Below are 26,366 nucleotides of genomic sequence, written 5' to 3'. Positions count from 1 at the left end.
CACACACACACAGAGAAAGAGAGAGAGAGAGAGTCATAGACCATGTACCATTTAAATCACAACCTTCTCTGATCTGTGTGTCTACAGGTTGCTGGCATCATCTCTGCCGTCCTGGTGATGGTTGTAATCCTGGCCCTAGGGAACCTTCTGGAACCACTGCAAAAGGTCAGCGAAGGTCAGGGTGGGGGATGTTTCATACTAATTCCACCATCATAACATGGTGCGCTATGCTAAGAAGGTCGGTTGACATTTCTCAGGTTAGATGTGACCTTACACCTGAAACGCATGAATTACAGTACTGTGATCTTCAAAGGGAGTCTAATTAGATGAGAGACCTCTCTCTCTCTCTCTCTCTCTGTGTGTGTGTGTGTGTGTGTGTGTGTGTGTGTGTGTGTGTGTGTGTGTGTGTGTGTGTGTGTGCTGTGTGTGTGTGTGTGTGTGTCTGTGTGTGTCTGTGTGTGTGTGTGTGTGTGTCTGTGTGTGTGTGTGTGTGTGTGTGTGTGTGTTTGTGAGAAAGAGAGAGTATGTGTGCATGTCCATACCTATAACCAAGCTGTGTGTGTGTGTCTCTCTCTCTCTCCCCCCCCTCTCTCTGCATCCCAGTCTGTGTTGGCGGGGATCGTGATCGCTAACCTGAAAGGAATGTTCCTACAGGTCACGGAAGTTCTGTCGCTGTGGAGACAGAACAGGACAGACTGTGTGAGTGGCAGTGTGTGTGTGTGTGTGTGTGTGTGTGTGTGTGTGTGTGTGTGTGTGTGTGTGTGTGTGTGAGTGTGTGTGTGAGTGGCAGTCAACCCGCAACAAGGAGAAAGTCCCGCTTTCATCCTTCACAAAAATGCTACTAGGATCAGAGAAAAGTTGTAGAACCGTCTCAATATTTCGCCACATTAAGGTTCATGTGTATCAGGATTAGTGTAAAGGCATTCTGGAATGAAGGAACAAATTGTCTTGCGCACTTGGGCGGCTTAGTGTAATAGTATAAATATATTTGAAATCATTATTAGATGAAAGCAAACTTTTAGTCATAATGCACTAACACGGTAATTTAACACGGGAGAACATACATCTGTTTGAAGATTACGGTTTTAGAAACCATTTCTATCATATTCTTGCCCTGTGTGTTATTAAGACACTACACCAACATGAATGAATGAATGAATGAATGAATGAATGAATGAATGAGTGTGTGTGTTTATATTGCTCTATCTATGTACCTAGATACCCCCCGAATTGCTCCACATATGTCATAGTCACTTTATTCTGTTTGGTTAGTGGGATACGGTGGAATTTTTCGAATGTATCCTATTTGCCTCCACAGTCCATCTGGATAGCCACCTGTGTGGCGTGCGTGGTGCTGGGGCTGGATGTGGGACTATTAGCAGGCCTGGTCTTTGAGATGGCCACTGTCGTCATCAGAACACAGTTGTGAGTCACACGTTTAAATGCACTTTTCCTTTGTTTAACAGACATTTTTATTCATGAAAGTTTACAGCATGCACTTAAGAGATTTATTCCATTAGCAGTGTGGTGCTGGGCTGTGTAGGATTTAAATCCATTGATCTGTAATTGTTAGCATCATCTATAATCTTCCCATCCATAAAAGGAGAGACGCCCATTGTTTTACATACACTTACCACAGTGCTAATAAGCACATGAATTAATTATCTTGCACAGTTTAATTCGACTGATTAAAAAGCACACAAAAGCCACCTTACTCTTCCTAAACCGAGATACAAATCAATCATCAACCGCAACAGATGAGCACTTTGTTTTGGTTATGTGATGTTGCACTATGTACAGGGATTTAGTAAGACATAATTGGTAATAAATGGTCATTTAAGGGACAGGTCAGCTGTGTGACACATGTGACCACATGTGAGCCTTGAGATGTCTAGCTAAAGTCAATCTGCCTTCATTGTTGTGGCGATAAATCCATAAAATGTCCCTGTTGTATGGGCTATGCCAAAAGGGGTTCATAAAATTCCTGTTGAACCTGATGACGATGGTGCATTCACGAGTCATAATCTTCCAAAAACACTTGATATATATAGTATAATATAGTTATATTACATATAATATAATTGCTCTTGTTGTATAATGATTGAACACCTAAAAGGACAAAAGAGTTTTTGTTGTGCTTATGTTTCAAGTGCTTTATGTCATGGGAAAATGATCGAACGTTGAAATGATTGTTTTCTCTCCACAGTCCTTTATGTTCATCCCTGGGAAATATCCCTGGATCTGACATCTATAGGAACATGAAGGACTATAAAAAAGTGAGAAATGACATATTCTGTGTTGTTAATGTTATTTTTTGTGCTTTTGTATAACTTCTGAATTTGTTACCATAACAACGCATTGGTCACCAGAATGTGTGCTACAACTCCATGACTAAGATGAACTATTCCTGTCTGTTTCTCTTTCATATGCAATGTGTGCATGTAATGTAATAATTAGCAAATCAACTTGTTGCAACTGTGTGAACGTATGTTGTAAAGTTTCTAAAGACTGATAACTTTCTCCTTAGATTGCCGAAGTTCCTGGAATAAAGATTTTCAAGTGCAACTCACCCATATATTTTGCCAACATTGACTACTTCAAGGAGCGTCTAAGAGACATAGTGAGATAAAAAAGAAAGCAAAGTGTCTACAGTAATGTGACTTCATAAGATACTTTTCTGACAAATTGTGTGACTAAAAGAAAACTACATTTGGTATAACATCACTTAGATGTAATAGACATACCAGCATATCATATCATATCATATCAGCAGTGTTTGGTATTAACAGGTGGGGTTTGACGCAGTGAGGGTTTTTAAGAAGAGGAACAAGGCACTGAAGAAAATCCACAAGCTCATCAAAAAAGGAAAACTGAAGGCTTCTGAGGTAGCGACTGCAATATCAATTTAGTGGACTTCAAAATGTTGAATGTTCTTACATTGTACAAGATAACACTAGGATTAATTCTGTCATTGTATTATATAATAAGCCAACAACTATAAGTTGTATAAGCTTTAAGAACTTTATATTGTACATTTTACATAATGTATTGTTTATTTTGTACACATTTACATGTGTACATATGTATATATATATATAGGTCCAGGGAGTAACTGTGTAAAGAGTAAAGAGGAGATTATTTAAATACTGCACATGCAGTTTCTTAAAAAATGACAACATTCCCCCTCTCTTCCTCTCTCCCTCTGCCTCTCCCTCTCCCCCTCTCTCCCTCACCCTCTCCCTCTCTCCCTCACTCACTCTCCCCCTCTCTCCCTCTCTCTCACTCCCCCTCTCTCCCTTACCCTCTCCCTCTCTCCGTCACTCCCTCTCCCCCTCTCTCCCTCTCCCTCACTCCCTCTCTCCCTCTCTCTCTCCCTCTCGCCCTCTCTCTCTCTCCCTCTCTCCCTATCCCTCTCTCTCTCACTCTCTCCCTCTCTCTCTCCCTCTCTCCGTCTCCCCCTCTCTCTCTCTCCCCCTCTCTCACTCTCTCCCTCTCTCCCTCTCCCCCTCTCTCCCTCACTGCAGAATGGAGAGCTGTCCGTGGTGTCCCTGGGCGTGGACAACGAGGCGTTTGAGAGCGAGCAGGACCCAGAGACAGTGGACGTGCGCGTGGACTGGACCTCAGACCTGCCTGTCAGTGTGTCGGTGCCACAGGTTCTGATCCACAGCCTGGTGCTGGACTTCTCTGCAGTCTCCTTCCTGGACGTGGTGGCAGTAAAGTCCTTAAGACTGGTGAGACAGAACAAACTATCAGGAGGACATAACAAGACAGTGAATCAAAATCTTAAAAGGACATGCGAGACTATGTATAGTAATACAAATACAAACGGAATGCTCTTTTGGATTACTGATTTACAGTCTGATATTACATAAGGCATTCTTTGAAGTCCAATGTATTTCCTCGGTGGATACACTATAGATTGTCCTTTCACAGATAGTGGAAGTGCTGTCAGAAGACTCTGTAATGGACACATGAGCCTCTAGTAGGCCTGAACAACAATGACAGTTAGTCAGGCACATTACTCACTAAAGAGACGGCCGGTTATCTCAGTATCCTTACAAACAAGACTAGTGCTACTAGTTCATGTGCTGAAATGTCACGGTTTGCACAAAGGCTGTTTTACAGTATGAGTGTATTTAGTGAGAGTGGGATTTATTGCTCAAGGATGACTTACAAGGTTTTTTAACATCTCTGTTTGTTTCACAGGTCATTAAGGAATTCCTGCGAATAGGTGTCAGCGTGTACATTGCTGCCTGTGATGGTATTTATATGGTTAAAACAATACCTGTTCACCCTTAAGTTATCACTGGACTATCAATACCCTTCCCTGCTTTTGCTTGTGTCCGTTGGTTACATTTTGCTCTTTGTTGCTCGGTTACAGACGACCTAATCAGGAGAATGGAGAGTCTGGCACTCTTTGATGATGTCGTGACCAGAGACCTGCTCTTCCTCTCAGTGCATGATGCCATCCTCTTCATCAAACTTGAAGTGGCCAGTAAAAACACATCCAATCCTATCATAGACAAGGTAGGCATAGATTTGTATGTATCAGGATATTCTGAAAGGGGAACAATAATTGATGAAGTGATTCAAAATTGTAGCTCAAAATGTTAGTTTTTTTGGCTTGAGTATCTTTAAAGGTTCTTTGAAGAATTAAGCGACAGCTATCAAGACATCTTATAAGACGTATCCAGAACCCTTAAAACTTCAGATAAAACCATCTGCTACATACTTAATCTTCCCTTACATGTTACACTAATAATGTACAATCCATGCCCATGCCCATTGTGAAGGGAATGATGAAATGTAAAATTTTAAATAATACATTTGATATATTGTTATGTAATTATTTTCATTGTTCCTGTGTGTGCATGTATGTCAGTTTGTGTTGGGGGGTATGACACTAATAATGTTTGTTCATTATTCACTAAATACAGGACAGCAAGGAACCTAACGTTTGTTCATTATTCACTAAATACAGGACAGGGGTATGACACTAATAACGTTTGTTCATTATTCACTAAATACAGGACAGCAAAGAACCTAATGTTTGTTCATTATTCACTAAATAAAGGAACCTTTGCCTTTCACTGAGGAGGAGGACCTGATAGAGACCTACGATAACCAGCCAAGGGTGGGTACCACTTGTCTCTTGTTTACTCCAGAGAGTCAGTGAATCTGCAAGGCATGCGGTTGACCGTTGTGTTTCCGGTTCATTCTCAGGCCATCCATGAGCTGTCCAACTGAGGACGCTATGCAGGCGGTCCTGAACCTACTTATGCCACACCCAGCACACATTGTTGTGTCCAACGGGAAGAGTGGACGGGCAGGACACACTTCAGGCCCCTCTTCATATTCAAGACAGGACTTTCCTCCTCTGTGTATCCATATGAGATTTATCTTCCTTTTTGAACTGAGGGGGCATCCAGAGGTTAAGGATGATTCACCCATGAATGACCTTTTTCAATACTAATATCAGACCCAAAAATGTTTTGAACCGTTTTGAATAAAGTAACGTCAGGCACACCTTTCCTAATAACGTGGTCACACTCCGTAGCCCTGGAGAATTGGAGTTTGTCTTGCGATTGTCTAACGAGAAATGTGAAAACACAAACAAAAACACCACCGGATGCGCTCATCTCCTGGTAGCTCCTGAAGCTCAATGGAAGTATGTTGGGTGGACAAATAAACAAACTCCCTCCTCTTTTGTTCTGCCTGACCCTACCAGACTCTGTGTGGTTGTGGTGTGTGTCTGTGTGTGTGTGTGTGTGTGTGTGTGTGTGTGTGTGTGTGTGTGTGTGTGTGTGTGTGTGTGTGTGTGTGTGTGTGTGGTGGGGTACATGATTGGGGTGGACTCAAACAACCTCGTATGAACCCACAGATGACGTGGACGGTTTGGCCATCAGCTTTTGACTAGAAGACTCCGGGCCTTTCTCTTTGGTCCACCAGTACACACTCTGAGTCAGGTCAGGTCCTGGTCTTCTGTGAATCCTGTGTCAGACTCCGAAAGCTATCAAAACAACACGATTCACTGGATGGACTGTTTTGATTTAACAAACAAAAAGACAGGCCTTTGTCATTAAAAAACAAAACAAAACATTGTGTCTCATTATTTATTGTGAGCAAGGACAAAGTCATGGAGATAAACATTTTGTTGATCATTATGTCTCTGTATATTCCATTTTGTGTGTTTAATGTATATACATCATGTTATAATCTATACATTAATAAAATACCTTTGTTACAGATGGCTCTGTACAGTTGCCAGTTACTTGCGCTGATGTGTCTTGCATGCATGCAAATACTTTGTCTATTTGGACAAAATGATTGTATTTTTGTATTCCCTTTCAACTTAAAAAAAGAGAAATGACCTTTACACTCCAAACTTTTTAAGGTATACCACAGCGCTTTATACAATCTGTTTGTTTGCTTGTTTTTTTCAAGTTTATTGTTTTGGGGCTCTTGAGTGGGAGAGAGATTGAGATCTGGAAATGGCCGCAAGTCTGGATTTGAACCTGGGTCTGTTAGGCTCCTGGACCCAGACATGATTGGGATGCTGCCACAGCTCCCCGTTTCCGTGTCTGTTTCCTTGTACAAAGTCATATTAAGATAAACCACCTCTATTCAAAGTCACCAAGATAACAGTGTGATTTATACACAGATGTCTTCTCCTTCCTGGTCGCTACTACACTCCAGCCATAATGTCAGCTGCCTTTTAGCGGGTTGTTCTCATGGGGTATTGCGCTGCTGTTCTCATGGGGTATTGTGCCGTTCTCATGGTGTTCTCATGGGGTATTGCACTGTTCTCGTTCTCATGGGGTATTGGGCTGTTCTCATGGGGTATTGGGCTGTTCTCATGGGGTTCTCATGGGGTTCTCATGGGGTATTGGGCTGTTCTCATGGGGTATTGGGCTGTTCTATTGGGGTATTGCGCTGTTCTCATGGGGTATTGCGCCGTTCTCATGGGGTATTGCACTGTTCTCGTTCTCATGGGGTATTGCACTGTTCTCATGGGGTATTGCACTGTTCTCGTTCTCATGGGGTATTGTGTTGTTCTCATGGGGTATTGCACTGTTCTCGTTCTCATGGGGTATTGCACTGTTCTCATGGGGTATTGGGCTGTTCTCATGGGGTATTGGGCTGTTCTCATGGGGTATTGCACTGTTCTCATGGGGTATTGCGCTGTTCTCATATTGCGCTGTTCTCATGGTGTTCTCATGGGGTATTGGGCTGTTCTCATGGGGTATTGGGCTGTTCTCATGGGGTATTGCGCTGTTCTCATGGGCCGTTCTCATGGGGTATTGGGCTGTTCTCATGGGGTATTGGGCTGTTCTCATGGGGTATTGCACTGTTCTCATGGGGTGTTGGGCTGTTCTCATGGGGTATTGGGCTGTTCTCATGGTGTTCTCATGGGGTATTGCGCTGTTCTCGTTCTCATGGGGTATTGGGCTGTTCTCATGGGGTATTGGGCTGTTCTCATGGGGTATTGCACTGTTCTCATGGGGTATTGGGCTGTTCTCATGGGGTATTGCACTGTTCTCATGGGGTATTGGGCTGTTCTCATGGGGTATTGCACTGTTCTCATGGGGTATTGTGCTGTTCTCATGGGGTTCTCATGGGGTATTGCACTGTTCTCATGGGGTATTGCACTGTTCTCGTTCTCATGGGGTATTGCACTGTTCTCATGGGGTATTGGGCTGTTCTCATGGTGTTCTCATGGTGTTCTCATGGGGTATTGCACTGTTCTCATGGGGTATTGCACTGTTCTCGTTCTCATGGGGTATTGCACTGTTCTCATGGGGTATTGGGCTGTTCTCATGGTGTTCTCATGGTGTTCTCATGGGGTATTGCGCTGTTCTCGTTCTCATATGGTTTTGGGCTGTTCTCATGGTGTTCTCATGGGGTATTGCGCTGTTCTCATGGGGTATTGCACTGTTCTCATGGGGTATTGCGCTGTTCTCATGGTGTTCTCATGGGGTATTGGGCTGTTCTCATGGGGTATTGGGCTGTTCTCATGGGGTATTGCGCTGTTCTCATGGGCTGTTCTCATGGGGTATTGTGCTGTTCTCATGGGGTATTGGGCCGTTCTCATGGGGTATTGCGCTGTTCTCATGGGCTGTTCTCATGGGGTATTGGGCCGTTCTCATGGGGTATTGCGCTGTTCTCATGGGGTTCTCATGGGGTTCTCGTGGGGTATTGGGCTGTTCTCATGGGCTGTTCTCATGGGGTATTGGGCCGTTCTCATGGGGTATTGGGCCGTTCTCATGGGGTATTGGGCTGTTCTCATGGGGTATTGCGCTGTTCTCATGGGCTGTTCTCATGGGGTATTGGGCCGTTCTCATGGGGTATTGCGCTGTTCTCATGGGGTTCTCATGGGGTATTGCACTGTTCTCATGGTGTTCTCATGGGGTATTGGGCTGTTCTCATGGGGTATTGGGCTGTTCTCATGGTGTTCTCATGGGGTATTGCGCTGTTCTCTGTAATAGTGGAGGTGAGGGATTGTGTTTGTAATGGCTGATACGGGTCCTCCAGCACAATAAAGGGCTTGTTTCCTCATTAATGACATTCCTGTGTTGATAGCCCAAAGCCTTGCTGTTTACTCAGTTCTCGACACTTCCAGTCATAGGGAATGTGACTAAACACATTTATCTCTCTCTCTCACACACATTTACCGACAACCCCCCCCCCACCACCACCACCACACACACATACATACATACACACACAAACGCTTATACACACACTCACGCACACACATACACACGCACGCCCACGCACACACACGCAAACACACACAGACACACACACACACACTAAGGACACACACGCACACACACACACTTACAGGTCCTTAAGAGTATCAAATACACACTGGTTCAGCGCACATTTGCCATTCTGCGGTTGATCAAGGACTGAGGTAAGTTCAAGCTCATTCTTTAAATATGTCTTTAATGAGGGACACTAACTTTTAAAGAAATGCAGGTAATAGAAATGTAAAAACAAAAGTCCTCACAAGTATTCTCCAATATATCTTAGCCTTGGATAAAAACAATTCCATTAATAACACGCTGGGGTCATGGTGTTCTCATGAACACAGGAGAGTGACAATAACTCGATAAAGATCTGAAGATATCAGATTGTGCTATTATTGGCTTAATAGGTGACGGGACAGATACGCATTAAAGGGTGGATTGTAAACCAGGTACAGCTCACGTTCAGTAACGTTCCCACTCCGGTGCTATTTCAGCTTATCTTCGATAGTCATCCCAGTAGTAAATATTTATGGCTAAAGTTAGGGTAAAGTCTGCTGTTGTAAAAGAAAAACCTTTTCCATTTCCACTCATTACGTATAAATAAAGCCTTTCCAATTCAACTTCAACACTCAAAGCTGGCAGCTTGAAACTGTCTTCTCATTTCCTCCCAGTTCTAATGTTGATTTATGTATACTTTTAAAGCCACATTATTTCCTACAAAAATATACTCATGCAGTATTTCAATTATTTGGTAATCATTCCCGAAATCATCAGATAGTCAGGTGTGAGTGTAAGTGTAAGTGTAAGGACACAATATGACAGAATGCAACTGAATGTCATTAATATTCAGAATACAGACCTATAAACTAAAATGATTGCAATAAGCCTGAGAAGCAGTTTGTATGCATTGCATCATATATACTTCAAAACGTATTTCATGACGCATAATTTCACATTGTTACAATTAGGTTTTTACAAATATTTACATTTTCAAAGTGCTAATTGAACAGGCATTCTTCTACATAGGAGAACTGAGACCATAGTTCTGTGGTTGGATTTAATTGATGACTATATCAGTACATATATTTTACGTAAGGGATAACGGCTGCCGAGGTGTTCCGTTACATGAAATAATGAACGAGGCGGAGGAATAGAACTCCATGACACGAAGCAGATTATGGTTGTTATAGTTACCATACAAAGTTTGCAGTGATATAGAATGGTGATTAAACTTCCACTGGATCTACTTCATAGGTGTCCTGTTATAGAGAATGCCAACCATCAGAAAAGACATAATAAGGGTGCGTGTGTGTGTGTGTGAGGGTGTGTGTGAGGGTGTGTGTGTGTGTGTGTGTTTGTGTGTGTGTGTGTGTGTGTGTGTGTGTGTGTGTGTGTGTGTGTGTGTGTGGTGTGGATGGATGTATCGAAACTGGTGTTGATTTGAGTTTGGCAGCTTAGATCCTGTGGTTGTTCTCTTAGTCCTTGAAGTTATTTTTTATGAGTGGGAATTAATTCAGTGGTGAGTGGAAACAGGTTGGCCTTGATCGTGGGTAGAAGAACTGCACCTTACACTTTATCTGACCATTAAACACACACGCGCCCTAATGCCTCTGACTTCAAAGAGATGCCTGTCGCGATTGTGTCCAGATTACTAGTGGATCAATACAGAACCACAAACAAATGAACACAGTTGCAGAGTATGATTACAGTGGCACAGAATAAACATACAGTAGTTTTTTTGCAACTTTTCCATTGACTGAGATTTGTGTTCCTCCATAACTGTCAGTGCAGCATATATGTGATAGATGTATTAATGCAGAATGTGTTATAGCATGAAACATGGTACACAAGAAAGACGTATAAAAAGATAGAAGACATATGCACAATTCTATTGAAGATATATAACACCAGTCATCTCACTCAAACTAGACAGCAATCCTGACTCAATTCATCACATTTCCTTGTTGATATGTGGTTGTATGTGTCCCAGGTCATTTAAATCTATGTAGATAATGAACATCCATTGTGCTTGATTTGTGTCTCGTCTGGGTCAGTGATAATGTGTTCGAATTGCCACGTGGTGAAACATACATTTAGGTGGCGGCACAAGGAAGGATGCGACCTTTAACCCTGTAGAAAAAGTCCACAGATTTAGCAGACTTGTCTATAAATAGGATGGATGTTTACTGGTACTGAGGACGAGAGAGAAATCTGGGTCAATTTAGATGTGATGGAACCGAATATTGCTGTTTTCCTGTTGTTACAGACATGAACTGAGTGCTTACATTATATTGTATCACCTGACTCTGTGACCCAGGCCCCTGGTTATGGACTGTGACCCAGGCCCCTGGTTATGGACTCTGTGACCCAGGCCCCTGGATATGTACTCTGACTGTGACCCAGGCCCCTGGATATGGACTCTGTCTCAGACTCTGTATCACCTGACTCTGTGACCCAGGCCCCTGGTTATGGACTCTGTGACCCAGGCCCCTGGTTATGGACTCTGTGACCCAGGCCCCTGGATATGTTCTCTGACTGTGACCCAGGCCCCTGGATATGGACTCTGTCTCAGTAAAGAGCAAATAGCTAAGACCTGACTCGTTTGCATTCAAATGGCTTATGTGAGAATTCAGGTTCTCCGGGAGCATTTGAACTCTTCCGTTCTCACCCCCCGCCCCAACTCCACTCAGAGGACCTGCTCCCCCACGGGTGAAGCCCTCCATTGTCCCCCTTCCTGCCATCTGCCATAACCTTAGGACCACACCCTATACCACTACCTGTATTCTCCTACCTGACTGAATGGTATAAATGCCAACACCTTCTTACTGTCTCCACGTCAAAATTAACTCCAATTATCCTGACTATGTCTTCCGGTGCATTCTTCAAGTTTGGCATGCTCATTAGATTCTAACAGATATACAGTAAACATTTCCACTAATCTGTTTTATAGTGCATCTTATAAGGCATAATGGCAACAACACAACTTATCGTGGGGTTTGATTTTAGGGAGAAAAGCCACAACAAAACACACCACCTTCTGCCAATGCAAATCACTTTTAACGGAGGCCACGTACAGTCTGAAATTCGCTACTTTTTCCCAACATCTACTGTTATATAGAGCTGAGTGGACAGAGTGAGGCCTGAACATTGCCTTTTGCCCATCACACCTTGAGCCCTTATAAATGTCTCACTGAGGATTCACACGTTCACTTCTGGTTACTAAGGAGTTTCGGAATTCACTCATTTGTCCAGATAGATGTACATTACACTGATCGGTAACATTAGTGACCTATAAAGCACATTTTGGTAGTGTATTAAAGCTGTCTTCTGTAAATAGCATGCACTCAGCACTGAGAAACTCAGCTGAAAGATGATGTTGGTGTTAAATATTTTATTAATAAATATAAATGTCAAATGGTAACTAGAAAATGCATTTCCTGAAGGAAATACCAGTGCATGAAATGCAAAAGTTAAGAAAGGAAGAAGAAAAGAAAGAAGAGTGAAAGAAGAAAGGAAAGAAGAGTAAAAGAAGGAAAGAAGAAAGGAAAGAAGAGTGAAGAAAGGAAAGGAGAGTGGAAGAAGGAAAGAAGAGTGGAAGAAGGAAAGAATGAAGGAAAGAAGAGTGAAGAAAGGAAAGAAGAAAAGAAAGAAGAGTGAAAGAAGGAAAGAAGAAAGGAAAGAAGAGTGAAGAAAGGAAAGAAGAGTGGAAGAAGAAAAGAAAGAAGAAAGGAAAGAAGAGTGGAAGAAGGAAAGAAGAGTGAAGAAAGAAAAGAAGAGTAGAAGAAGGAAAGAAGAAAGGAAAGGAGAGTGGAAGAAGGAAAGAAGAGTGGAAGAAGGAAATAATAATATTCCTAGTTATACAGTTGAATTGAGAGGGACAGAGAGAAGAGGAGCCTTGGAACCTTGGCGCAGGTGTCAGTGAAGCACAGGTGCAAGCCAGTTTAATGACCCTATTATGATGTCATAATGGCCCAATGTAAGTCAATGGGAAAATTTGTATTCGTTTTTATTTAATATCTTAAAAAGTATAACGTTTAGACAAATGAAAAATACATAGCATAAGTGTCGTTTAGAAGACCTATGCAGCAAAGTTTGAACGAAGTTTCTACGTTAAGCGGTTCAAGCTGAATTAAGCGCAGAAGTCGGTAAAGAGAATAATAATAAGAAGAAGAATAAGAAGCCTAGGAATAACAATACAGGGCATTTCATGCACTGTAATAACTGAGCATTTAAGCAGAAAATATAGATACATATATTATATATATTTTAAATGTCTGTTTTGGGCTCTGTGGAAATGAGCTAAATCATGTTTGTTCTAGACTATTCTCTACAACCCAAAGAGCCCTCCCAAGGAACTGTGCACTTTTTGAACAAAAACACTAAAACGTCACTTTTATAAAAAAAATATTTATTTCAAGTATCCTTTTGTATTGACTTAAGTAAACAGTCATAAGACATATCTCATCTTTACTGCTCTTGACACAGGCATTTATGAATGTTTAACCAGCAAATATGGACTGTGTAAAATACGTTGTGACTCATTACTATAACACTTACTTATACTAACACACTGATGTACCGCACTAGTTTACCTCCTGTCTGTGGTTCTTGGACCCGGAAGGGTCTTCAGATGGTCGACCAGATGATTGACATGTGAGCTCACAGCACTGTGTATTTCTCTGGGTGGCGCAGAGCTGTGCATTTATCAATAAGAACAATGTCAAGGATAAGGTAGGCAGGAGCCCTGGTGTGTAAAAAAAGCTATATAATTATCACTGTTAATGATTATAGATGTGATAAGCGCACTGATAGGATTTATGGATGGAAAGAATCAGAGAAAGAACAGGTATTCTCAGAACCACACAGGAAGGGTGAAACGGCGAGTTCAGTAGTCAGACCAACTTGCAAGACAGAACGACTAGCTTTGGAAGTACTTACGGGTGTTAATAGGTAAGACTTGCAAGATTTTAACTGATTGTGTTGGCAAAGCTGATACAACCAATTGAATAAGATGGCAATACACTAATATGCAGTCAATTTCTTAAACTGTGATTGCTGCCGGAGATATGTGTCACAAATGTGCAAACCAGAAAGTGTACAGCTGTTTACTTGTGGATGAAATGAAAAATTGTACCTTTATCACTGGGTCCAATGGTCTGAATGACTTTTTGATAGGGAACAATCATTAAGGACAACAAACAAGCCTCGACCGGGAGTAAGGTTTATGTTTTGGTCATGGTTAGTTTACAACTAGTTGACAGATATTAGCTGACAGTTTTGGTAAAGAGCTGTTGAATATTTGCTGACTAATTTGTTGACAATAATATAATGTTAAGTGTCACCTCGCTGTCTCTGTCACCCGTACAGCACCCTGACTACAGGGTTTTCTGAGCTGATTTAGCTCGTCCACGGCATTCTCCTCCAATCTCAATTCAATCAGGTTTCCTAGGAGCATGTAGAGATGGAAAACTGAGATATGTACAGCTGTGGTCTGTCTGTCAGAGCAGAAATGACAATTACATCATTTACATTGCATTAATTACATTAGCACTCTGTACCAGGGGCAATTCAGCTCCTCTGTACCAGTGGAGGGGCAATTCAGCTCTTCTGTTACCAGGGGCAATTCAGCTCCTCTGTACCAGGGGCAATCCACTAGCTGTCTCCTCCCTGGTCTACCCAATCCACCACAGTTTTTTTTTTGAGGGGGGGCTTTTTATGCCTTTATTTGGACAGGACAGTGAAGTGTATGACAGGAAGCGAGGCGGAGAAGAGAGGACTGGGAAATGACATCAGGCCAGATTTGAACCTGTGTCCCCGCGGGCAATGAAGCCCGTAAATGGGGGGACTTATCGGCTTGCGCCACCGTGCCCCTCAACCACAGTTTGATACCTACCGGTCAGTCGAGGTATACCGTATAACTGACTTAATATGGGTGTACGCGCACCTACAAATCCTTAACTGTGCCTTGCAATCACAGCCTAGACCCCATATCCAGACCCTGGGCTGAAAGATGAGACTCAGGTGGCAGGCCCGCTGGCAGGTGGAGATAAGAGCCAGACCTGTCTTAATGTGGTTAACCTGCACAGGCACAACACGGCACCTTTGTTGTGCTTGACCATAAAACACAGCATGCCTCTCCTTTAAGGCATAAGACGAGAAAATATCAAAGGATGTTTTTTTAAAGGGGCCTAATTGTAATCGTATTGCACTGGTGTAATTGATGGATGGCAGAGCGGCGGAGAGACGGGTAGAGGGACCTGGTGAGGATCAGGGGGAGAGGTGAGGATGCAGCCGGCAGGTAAGCACTATGTGGTCTCCAGGCCACTGTACTCGGAGGACGCCTTTGCAGAGGAGCATAAGAAGACCACAAGAAAGCGAAAGACGCTGAGGAACCACATCAAACAGTACTTTACGTAAGATCTATTCCATACTCTATACTCGACTGAGATGCCGATAATGAATTTAGCTTATTCATTTATTAATTTAGCTATGCAACTGAGCTTAGCAACTTAATTTGCCCGTTTGAATATAAATTATTTAGCTTGACAACTTAATAATGTGTCTGTTTGAATGGAATGATAGATCTTTGATATTTATATACAGTATATATGCATTTTGCCAAATGTGTTATATCTAACGTAAATTGCAGTCTGATGTTTGTTGTTGACATATGATGGAGTATCTGCTGTTGTGCCTCTAAGCAGAGGCTAGTATATTGTCTTTATGTGAATATCTGTGTCTCTTTTTTTCCAATCCAGCTGTGACTGCAATCGTGTGAAGAATGCTGCTCTGTCCCTGCTGCCCATCATCGGCTGGATCAAAATCTACCGAGTGAAGGAATGGTTGCTGAATGACATCGTCTCTGGGGTCAGTACTGGACTAGTGGCTGTGCTCCAAGGTAATTAAGCACTTTCTAATTTATCGCCAATAAACTTCAGAGAAGACAGAGCTCTTATTGTTTCTTCTTTGAAGATGTTCGGTCCTCATCGCATGTCTTACAACACGGGGCAAATATTTGCAAAATTATTGCTCTGTACTCATCAACCAAAACTGAAAAAACATTTACATGAACTGCAAGCGATTGGCACACATTTGGAGTGACAGTCTTGGTAGGAAGGCTTGAGCATAGTGCACAGTTAATAAATCAGATACAGCTAAATGAACACGAGTGAAATGAGAATCTGATAATAAATATAACACATGAGAGTGATACATACGAATGGAAGAATTTTAAGCAAAGCATATTTCATGCAATTGTTCACCAATTGTTCACCAATTGCATGTTGTCTTATTGTATTCTTCACCTGTTCACCTATTCTTGTGTGGAAAGTGATATGACACCTCACCGTCCCATGTTGCAGTAATCTACACGTTTTGTTCAAGTGTGATAGCGTATCTTAATAGGTTCCACTTATTACTAGACTATTAGCAGGTTACGATAACAGATGGGGAGAAAGGGATTTCACTAATGAATCGATCCTGAATGTTTTCTAATTGTTTTTCTAATTCTGTGCCTCAGGTTTGGCTTACAGCCTCCTGGCTTCCATCCCTCCCTGGTACGGCCTGTTTGCAGCGTTCTTCCCCGTGATCACTTACTTCTTTCTGGGAACCTCGAGACACATCTCTGTGGGTAAGGAGTTTGACCTTTGACCTGGAACAACAAAAGACAGCTCAGAACCTGCATTTCTCCGCTGTGTATCCAAGCCTGACATAGTCAACTCCTTCCTTAACTGAGTCATTATTCCTTACCACTAGTTCTGTACAAGTGCTCATAAATTCATCATTCAAATGATTTCAGTGTGCTATGAACAGTGCCAGTGTGTTAGTACATCAAATGATGTTATAATTATGTATTATGTTTGATTTCAACATGCAGTGCTATTAGGCTTAAACAAATATCACACTGGTTCACTGCATCATACGCATGTAATTAGGTAAGGCACTGTGCAATGTTGTATACGGTAATATTGTTTATTGTTTATTATTGTTTTTGCGTGCCGTACACAAGCCTTCTGCGTTGCTTTCCTCTGTAGGCGCGTTCCCCGTGTTGAGTCTGATGGTTGGAACTGTGGTCACCAGGCTGGTGCCAGACGATGGCCCCCCCGCCAACATCACTGGCTTTGAGGGCTTGACCATGGATGAGCAGAGGGCCATGGTGGCAGCTTCTGTCACCTTCCTCATGGGCATATTCCAGGTGTTGAAACAGCTCCACCTGTCATTAACGTAGTAAAGTTTCATTCCCATGTTTGCTTGTACTGGGCCGTGGTTTGTAAATGTGTCAGCAAGGCTGAAAAGATTATGTACTGTACGTTTCCATTTTCGTTCATTCACAAACAGTTGCATTAATCTTAAACCCAATTTCAGATCGGAAATTAAATATACATAAAAAAATAAAGATTGTAAGACATCACATTGTACTGCAAAGGAGGCCCACATCATTAACTGTGGAACATCTTTCCCTCTCTCTCTACCTGCGCTAGCTGGGCATGGGGCTACTTCAGGTGGGCTTCATAGTCATGTACCTGTCGGACACCCTGGTGTCTGGCTTTACCACAGCTGCTGCTGTGCACATCCTGGTGTCCCAGCTGAAGTTTGTGTTCGGCCTCACGGTGCCTGGCTTCAGTGGACCGCTCTCCATCATCTACGTGAGTTCACACAGACAGGACAGGACACGACACATTTGTTATTCATGACTGCAAAACATGATCTGGTTTTGGGTGTCAAATTCTCCTAAAACACTTTATTTGTTAACCCACCTTCCTAAAACGGCTTGCTAATCATGCCAAAATGACTGAGCACGTAAAGAAATAGTGGCATGAACCTCAGAGAGATATATTGGAGGGAGCTGGCAGAGTCTCTGTAATAGAAGTACCTCAGTGTTAAAAACCAGTGATGTTTCAGATCAACACACAAAAACATGAATTAGAAATCGAATCTACCCACTCTGGAGTCCGGATTCAAAAGGTTGAGGATTCAGTGACCCAATCCGCCGGGTTCGTGTGGACGAATTTCTTTCCGAATTCAGGCAATCCAGGCTCTGTGTAAACGTAGCCTGGGTATGCTACTTTTATTCCACTTGATCTGGAGACCTTTAAACTTCTATTTGGTTTTAAAAACCTTACTTTCCTTCTTCTGACTGAGAGGTGTGTGTGTGCTCTGTTTATCTCCCAAGCCGACCTTTCAACACATGCCAGCCATTTAAGATTTCTTTAACAGTGCATATCTTAATGGACCAACACTCCCTTTCTGATATCTATTGTAAACTGCCACAGACATAAAGCCTGTTTGTTCACCTTGACAGAAATTGGCTAAGGGAAGAACATAACCCTGTAACATCTGTTCCTAAGCTTCCTAAGATCTAAGTTACAGTCCGTAGGCCTATGATGCCCTTTTTCTGGTTATGGGAACACTCTGTTTTGTTCTTCGAAGCACAAGATAGTGTCCGTGTCCAGTGTAAGAGACTTTGTAAAGTGCTTGAAAATTCTGGAAACTAAGAAGACAAGAATCCAGCAACTATTTTGAATGGAAGTTGTGAACAAATAGTGAAAAGGGGAGATCTATCCTATTAAAATGAAAATCCACCCTCTCTTTTTTTCTGTTGCAGACCCTGGAAAGCATATTCGGGCAAATCACGAAAACAAACATCTGTGACTTGGTCACAGCCATCGTGGTGATGGTTGTGGTGTTCATCGTTAAGGAGCTTAACGACAGATACAAGTCAAAGCTTCCTGTACCCATACCTATAGAGGTCATAATGGTGAGCAAAAGACTAACACTATATCATTCACTTCAGCATAGTGTGTATATAGATATATAGTCCTGCCAATCAATGCTATAGTTAATACTTATGTAGGGAGGGTCGTAACCAAGCTAATATGACTATCCCTCTGGTTTATTGGGAAAATAGCTCAAACAAAGATACGGAGCCTACTCCTATGGACAAAATGGTTTTTTTTCTGTCCTATTCTGTTCCTGGCAGACTGTTATAGCTTGTGGGATCTCTTACGCAGTCGACTTCAAAGAAAAATATAACGTAGATATTGTGGGGAAAATACCAAGCGGGTAAGTAGCAAACCAAATTCATGTCCTGTAGCAATTCTTTTTTCAGTATCAGTTCAGTCGACTGATCGTCCGACTGTCCGTTATGATTTTAAGGTTTGAGCCCCCAACGGCTCCCAGCCTGCAAATCTTCCAGATGACAGCAGTGGATACATTTCCCATGGCTATAGTGGGGTTTGCTGTGGCCTTCTCCGTTGCAAAAGTCTATGCTGTAAAACATGATTACCTCATCGATGGAAACCAGGTGAATAAAACAACCAATTAGCATAACAATTATTAGCACCCAGAGGAGCCTCAGTGACGTGATATTTTAAAAACATAATTCAGACCAAACTCCCCCTAACGTTTTCAATGATTTATGATTAGCATGTTGTTTTAAACATGAAAGTAAACAATATACACCATAAACTGAGTGATGAATGATGACATTTTTTTTTTTACATGTAAACGTTAAAAAAAAATACCCTCTATCTCCCGCACAGGAGCTCATTGCTTTTGGAGTCAGTAACATCTTCGGGGCGACTTTCAAATCCTTGGCAGCGAGTACCGCTCTTTCCAGGAGTGCTGTGCAGGAAAGCACAGGAGGTAAAACACAGGTAGGACTGACATCTTCCGTCACGACACTTATTCTCTCCAAAAACTGTCACTCTTGGATCCTCAGTACATTTCATCACCATTTTGGTGTGGGCTATTCACTCTCCATTCACGGATACGTTTCTCATCAATCTTTTTTAATCTATAGAAATATTGACCTCTAGTGGCAAAGACATCTCAGTTAAATAGGCGTGGGTCACATCATACATACCGGTAGTTCACTTCGCTTTTTATACTTTATTCTTCTGATAATGCTTTCGTCAACATTCATTCCACTGATGTTTACAGTTCTCTATCATTTCATTGATGCTGATGATCACTGGGTCACTGATATTCATTGGTTCTTCAATGTTCTGTTGCTCCTCATTGGTTCTCTAATATTCTATATTAATTGTGTCCACAGATTGCTGGCCTTCTCTCAGCTATCATAGTTATGATCGTTATCTTGGCAGTTGGGTTTCTACTGGAGCCTCTTCAGAAGGTATAAAGCAATACAAATTTACAATTTTTACTCAAACTACTTCACGTTATTTTGTGGAAACTCTTGCAGGTGTTGACAGCAAAACAATGTATTTGCAGATGTGCAGTTATCATAATTTACCTGTTTTTTTGTATATATCTGTATTGTAGTCTGTTCTGGGAGCTGTGGTTATTATTAACCTGAAAGGGATGCTAATGCAGGTTAGAGAGGTGCCCTACCTCTGGAGGAAAGATCGTCCTGACTGTGTGAGTGCCTCCTCGCTTGCTGTCAAATGCCCCCCTTACATAACATCACCATTCCCCAGAAATAATCATTATCCATATACATATCAATATGAAATTGATGAGCAATAATCAATGATTGATATTCAACATGTTTAAAGGATTATCAGACTAGTTGAGACTGCTATGGACACTCTCAGTACACTGCAGTTTGTTGTTAAATTTAACTTAAAAATCCAAGTAGCATCCATTCATGAATGAAAACACCATACATATGCCTTTCATAATTTATTAAACTACTATATTCCAACCACATGCTCCCTCCTCCATGGTGTCCTCCTGTCCCAGGTGGTGTGGCTGGTGACGTGTGTGGCCTCCATCCTCCTGGGTCTAGATCTGGGACTGGGTGTGGGGTTGGGCGTCGAGCTGCTCACTGTCGTCTTCAGGACTCAGTTGTGAGTGTGCACGGTCCACTATGGATGCAGTACTGATCCCGAAGTAACAAATAGATCACTTATATTGTTATTTCAACATAGTTGTTGATTTACTGTAATATCTCATTATTATAAGACATGTTGTTATCTTAGGGTTAGGGCATTAACTCGACATTTCAATATATTGTGCCTATAATAACAATAATATATTTGCAAATAATAGCAAATTATATATTTGAAGCTTCCATAGCAAGGACTGGCTACATTTTAGCCATACAATAAATGCTGCATGATCAAGACACTTTCCTTTAGGTATTATGCAGACAATGGCCAGAGGCAGGATATTATTCTTTATCAGTGAACGTTAACGTAAATGTGATGTGGCTTCCTGTTGTCTTTCCAGCCCTCGCTGCAGTGTCCTGGCGAACATCAAAGGCACTGACATCTACCGAGATCGGAAGGACTACCTGAGCGTGAGTGAGCCGCAGACACTTTTTACCCCCTGTTTGAGCTACCAGAGCCACGGCATATACACAGCCACCGCTGGTGCGCTAAATGATTATGTGTGGGTTATAATATTAGTGTCGCCTCTTTGTCCTTCTCAGATTTATGAGCCGGAGGGAGTGAAGATCTTTAGAATTCCCTCTCCAATATTCTTCGCTAACATTGAGTTCTTCAGAGGGAAGCTTGTGGAAGCAGTAAGGATGAGTTACATTGTTTGGTCCCATTTTCCGTTTGATGTGGTTATTCTTTAAACTGCTGCTCAGTGTTCTTTAATAATTGGGCAATAATGCATTTGTATGATTCACCACCTTTTTATTGGCATTGAAGAGAAGGGTTTATTGTGCTGCTTAGTGAAATGGAAAAATTGCAACACCTGACCATATTGAAATATGCAGAGTTGCATCACACCTGCCTCTGATCTTGTGACATTTACAACTGATGTATTGGATGTTGGAAGATGTTGCACTACACTTTTAATCTTTCACTGCAATTACTGATAGGAGCCATAAATAAATCTGATACACATTGCAGTAACATTGCATAAGACTAGTTCACTAGTTTGTTTAGCTTTGAAAAGTTTGCTGTATATATCATGGTCATCTTTTTGCTAATGCTAACCAGCTAATTACACCTTTTCACAACTTGTGTGTTCAGGTTGGTTTTAACCCTTTGAGAATTTTGAGAAAGAGGAACAAAGCCCTGAGGAAGATCAAGAAGCTTTTGAAGAAGGGAGAACTCCAGGTTACAGCTGTACGTTTGTCTTCGGCTCACGTCACATAAGGGCTTTCTGATTGGCTACAATATTAGTAAAAAAATTGCTACTGGTGGTATAATGGTGTAGCTCAGTGCAGAATGCATATCATTATAAATAATATCATTATTATCACCACAGACATATAATGATGTACGTTTTTAAATGTCACTGTGCAGAAGGGACTACTGCCCAGTGGTTCCAGCCCCATCGTGGAGTCGGAAGATGAGAGCAAAATGGAGGATCTGGACCTGCCCTCAGACTACTCCGAGCTGCCGGTGCAGGTGAACTGGAACTCCCAGCTCCCCGCCAACATCTGTGTGCCCCAAGTGCCCATCCACAGCCTCGTCCTGGACTTCGCTGCCGTCTCCTTCGTTGACATGTCGGCCATGAAGGGCCTCAAAGGGGTGAGTCTCTCATGTCTAGACTGAATCAGAATCAGAATCAAAAAAGTAAATTTACACCTACCAGGAATTTGTTTTGGCATATTGGTGCAGACAATAAACATAAAACATAAAAACACAATAAGTACTACACATAAAAAAAACAATATATAAAATTAAATATATAAAAAAAGTAAAAAGTAAAAAATATTTTAAAATATTAAAATATTAACTAACATGGGCAGTTCCAGTAGAATCACGCAATGATTTCAAGTTCATAGGAGTAAGGTCTTGGAGAAGATGAAGTTCATCCATTGTCTGCTGTACATTGTATGTTCTGTAATCTGTTTTTGATAAAAAATGTCTGCTAAATACTTTGCCTTAACCTTAACCTGAGCTGAACTGACACAGAATGCTATCTGCAATTGTGAGATTACTGTGCATTTAATGGTAGGGATATCTTCAACAGTTTTATTAACTCCTTGATTAACCCTTTTGCAGGCTCTGAAGGAGTTTATTCGGGTTGATGTCAACATCTACATCGTGGCTTGTGACAGTGAGTAATTGTTTATCTCAGATGCATCTAGGTCAGTGAGGTCAGTTTTATAATAGAAAGACTATCAGGTAGTGGTAGATTGTCCTGAAGTCACCCCAAGCAGACTATTATCTCCACGATCCTTGCAGTGGTAGCCAGTGCCAATTGTTGCTTTAGTAATGTTCTTCAATAATGACCTTCTTCACGCAGTGTACGTGTATGAGAAATTGCACAGCTGCAAGTTTTTCGACGACGAGATCCAGACGTCCATGTTCTTCCTGACCCTGCATGATGCCATGCTTCACATTCTAGAGAGACACCCTGACACGAGCAAACTAGACAGTGTTTCCGAGAAGGTAAACAAGAAAGCTACGCCTCACTGCACAACAACATAAGAAAAAAATAGTCCAGTAAACCAAACTATCACCGTCTATTATTCAACAGTCGTACATAGAGTACACGTAATATATTTCACATTTCTTTTCTTTTAGGTGTTCTCAGACGAAAAATTCGACAGCCTAAGTAATGGCAGAGGTAGTCTGCGCAGCCGAGAGCGAACGGTAAGCAGCAGAAAAGTTTGCACTTAATCATTTTGTAAAAGGGTGTGTGTGGTAAAAGTGACCCAGAAAGTAACAGAGACTCCATCTCCCAGCAGGACAAACCAGGAGAGACCAAGTTTTAAGCCTGAGGGATCTAACTTTTCATTTGGTGGAAGACCCTTCCACGGACGTCCACGTTTGGACAGGAGTCATTTGCCGTTATGTTATTTTCTACTGCTGGATGGTTGGATTGATAATACGATGATGAATTTATGTAAATAGCTGTAGAGATCAGAGGATAGAAAGGAGATGTTTGTAGTCTGTCTGTAAATGACGCATTTTGTATCTGTGTAAATTCTCTAGAGAAGCTTTCGTATTTTACATTTTCTATTTTAAATCAGTGGTATCAAATAAATGCTCTTTTGGGGAAAATCTTGTGATGTTTGTCTAAATAAAAAAAAATAACAAATATTTCCAAGATGGTGACTGCCTTCTTAAAAGACCTCTGTGACATCAATCATAGTCGATTTCCAATTGATTATAGCTGTCACACTAGGAAGAAAATGCTCACTCACATTTACAATGACCTGTAAATGAACAAGTTAATTACAGCAATGTGATCCTGGTGTTAAGAGCGTCAGAAAGTGTCTTCTTATCTAACAGGAATGCTTGTGGACATTGTACCTGTATGACTAGAAAGTATGACCTAATAATGTTCTCATTTGGAGTCATCCTATGAAATGTCTTCCCAGAAATGCAGAGATGAGAGACAGAAAATTGATAAGACAGAAAATCTGAAAAAATAACATTGTGTTCCTTATCATATCGGGGAACACTTGTGGACATTGTACCTGGGTGGCGTGAACAAAGGTATGACGCAATCGTTCTTCTGGTTTGGAGTCATCGCATGGCATGTCTCCCCAGAAATGCTGCCTAGGTAACAGAGATGATAGACAGACCGTCTGAAATGACATAGTCTTCCCTCCAGTATCGAGACCATCTCTCCACTCCGCTACATGTTCCATGGGCCCACTACACCCTCCCTACCCACAACCACTCCGTTGGCGCATTCACTTGGAGGGTACACCATGTTAAGAGTGCCCTCTGCGGCTGCCATGTTAAGAGTGCCCTCTGCAGCTGCGGATGTGACTAAGCATCTTTTATGATCCACCAAGTATATGTGTTTTACCGGAGTCTTCAGTAGAGATGACCTGTGTTTACACAAAACCTAGTTCCTATTAGCTCAGAACACTTACTGGATAAACAATAATGATGATGGTGCTTCTGCTCTCACCGAGGACCCAAACTATAAGGACAGAGTCCAGGTATAACTGGGGCTGAAGTAAAAAAGCCATATTGGTGAATACTCATAAATGGTACATGGTACTGGTCTCAGACGCTGGAGAAGATATTTTCCCAGATCACCTCCACTAACATCTGTGATCTGGTCTATCATGATCGTGCTGGCTGTGTTCGGAGTGAAGGAAGTCAATGACAAGTACAAGTCAAAACTCCCCGTGCCAATACCTTTGTGGTGAGGTTCAGTTCTCACACTGAAGGCTGGGACCACTGATTACGGCATGTTAACAAGTGCTTTATCTCTAATAGACCATACTTGCATGCAGCGTGTCCTACGGCTTCAACTTTAGGGCACGTTGGTGGAATGAGCTGCCTTGCACTACCAGAGCAGGGGCGTCCCTCTCTACCTTTAAGAAGCTCTTGAAGACCCAACTCTTCAGAGAGCACCTCCCTTCCTGACTTGCACTTCTACTAGTACTTAACGTACTTAACTTGCACTTTCCATTCATTCCAGCACTTTTTTGTGTAGTAGAGGCTTTCCCTGTGGCCGTAGTGGGGTTTGCTGTGGCAAAGGAGTACAGCGTAGTGAAGGCTTTCCCCGTGGCCGTAGTGGGGTTTGTCATGGAGTACAGCGTAGTAGAGGCTTTCCCCGTGGCCGTAGTGGGGTTTGCTGTGGCAAAGGTCTATGCTGTCAAACATGACTATGTCATTGATGGAAACCAGGTGAGAGACTGCTTAAGGCTGAGAAGTCTGATGAAGGAGATTATCATTATTTACCTTGTGGCTCATAGATTAGATACTTGCGGTTTGTGGAAACACATGCACATGGGAACTTGTCTACGAATGCTATCTCTACATTTCACGCACGTAAAATACGATACCACGCCGGACATTGCTGAATATGATTTTTGAAGTCTAAACAATGGTTGTAGTGTGATATAAAACCCTTCAGTCGTTCTCTAAATAAAAAAAAAGTTTTACTTTACAGAGAAAGGATGAATCAGAGGTTATTTACCAAACGGAATCCACAATGAGGTTTCCAAACTTCTACAGCCCTTGTGTGTTTTTCTATCTCTGCTAGGAGCCGGTGGCTTTTTGGACCAGTAACATCGGTGCACCGTTCAGATCGTTTGTGGAATGTGCGGCCCTCTCGAGGTCTGTAGTGCAGGAGAACACAGGAGGAAAGACTGCTCTCTCTCCTTTGCAGTGCTTCAACAGAGGTTTTCTGCTCTTACTGAGTTTCCAACCAGGACTGTTCAATGGGCTCATCTGACCGTTTCAATTCGCATTTAGCCAATGCATTTATACACACACAGACAAAACACTTGCACTGTGAGTAGATGTGGTCATTCACGTTGATAAGGCCACATAGTAGACGTTTATCTGCAGAAATGAAAAAATTAAAACCTTGAAAGTAAACTATATACAATGGATGAAATACAAACACAGTACACAGGGATCTAGGTCCATTTTTGTTGAAAAATATATTTCCCTTTTACAGGAGCTGAAAGACATTACAAGCTTATGTCCTCCTATTACAGTATGCTATGAAGTTATTGCATTTGAGTCTCTTGATCCACTATAAAATTCTCTGAAATTCAGTGTACACTACATATCTGTTCATATCTGAACATTCACACCCACATAGTTAGTCATTTCTCTCTGACCCTTTCTCCTCTGGTGTGTTGGTAGAGTGCCACTGTGGCGTTGGGTTCCTGCTTGAAGCCTTGCCTAAGGTACCACTAACACTCTTACCCTCTCAACCAACCACTAACTCCCAGTTACTAAAAATGCATTCATTAGAGTTTTTCTT

General features: G+C 41.9%; 2 protein-coding genes and 1 long non-coding RNA gene across 4 annotated transcripts in view; 2 read left to right on the top strand and 1 right to left on the bottom strand.

Moving 5' to 3' along the window:
- slc26a4 (solute carrier family 26 member 4) overlaps positions 1–6,246 on the top strand; it is a 14,122-nt gene extending 7,876 nt beyond the window's left edge. The window contains exons 11-21 of the mRNA XM_012828053.3: positions 88–165; positions 604–699; positions 1,319–1,425; positions 2,207–2,276; positions 2,528–2,620; positions 2,790–2,885; positions 3,525–3,731; positions 4,207–4,261; positions 4,382–4,527; positions 5,075–5,134; positions 5,224–6,246. Of these exons, the coding sequence (XP_012683507.2) occupies positions 88–165; positions 604–699; positions 1,319–1,425; positions 2,207–2,276; positions 2,528–2,620; positions 2,790–2,885; positions 3,525–3,731; positions 4,207–4,261; positions 4,382–4,527; positions 5,075–5,134; positions 5,224–5,247 (1,032 nt within the window). The 3' untranslated portion in view covers positions 5,248–6,246. The remainder of the gene's footprint in view (positions 1–87; positions 166–603; positions 700–1,318; positions 1,426–2,206; positions 2,277–2,527; positions 2,621–2,789; positions 2,886–3,524; positions 3,732–4,206; positions 4,262–4,381; positions 4,528–5,074; positions 5,135–5,223) is intronic.
- Positions 6,247–13,467: 7,221 nt separating this feature from the next.
- slc26a3.2 (solute carrier family 26 member 3, tandem duplicate 2) lies at positions 13,468–23,725 on the top strand. Of its 2 annotated transcripts, none has more exons than XM_031583124.2 (21): positions 13,468–13,703; positions 14,985–15,166; positions 15,512–15,651; positions 16,273–16,383; positions 16,787–16,947; positions 17,234–17,398; positions 18,358–18,510; positions 18,733–18,815; positions 18,909–19,056; positions 19,295–19,408; positions 19,810–19,887; positions 20,037–20,132; positions 20,457–20,563; positions 20,946–21,015; positions 21,148–21,240; positions 21,701–21,796; positions 21,977–22,204; positions 22,682–22,736; positions 22,926–23,071; positions 23,207–23,275; positions 23,371–23,725. In XM_031583124.2, exons 2-21 carry the CDS (start codon positions 15,039–15,041, stop codon positions 23,395–23,397), a joined length of 2,268 nt encoding a protein of 755 aa, XP_031438984.1. In that variant the 5' UTR covers positions 13,468–13,703; positions 14,985–15,038; the 3' UTR covers positions 23,398–23,725. The 2 variants fall into 2 exon arrangements, with proteins under 2 accessions (XP_031438984.1, XP_031438983.1); XM_031583123.2 differs by having other exon boundaries at positions 23,368–23,725.
- Positions 22,141–25,923, bottom strand: LOC116224156. The gene is made up of 3 exons (XR_004165464.1): positions 25,569–25,923; positions 24,106–24,187; positions 22,141–22,224 (listed from the first exon to the last, which is right to left on the bottom strand). It is a non-coding gene; the product is annotated as an uncharacterized LOC116224156 (long non-coding RNA).
- Between the last annotated feature and the right edge of the window lie 443 nt (positions 25,924–26,366).

Source organism: Clupea harengus, chromosome 16 (genome assembly GCF_900700415.2).
Source record: "Clupea harengus chromosome 16, Ch_v2.0.2, whole genome shotgun sequence".
NCBI classification, from domain to species: Eukaryota; Metazoa; Chordata; class Actinopteri; order Clupeiformes; family Clupeidae; genus Clupea; species Clupea harengus.
This window is presented reverse-complemented; position numbering and strand designations above follow the sequence as displayed.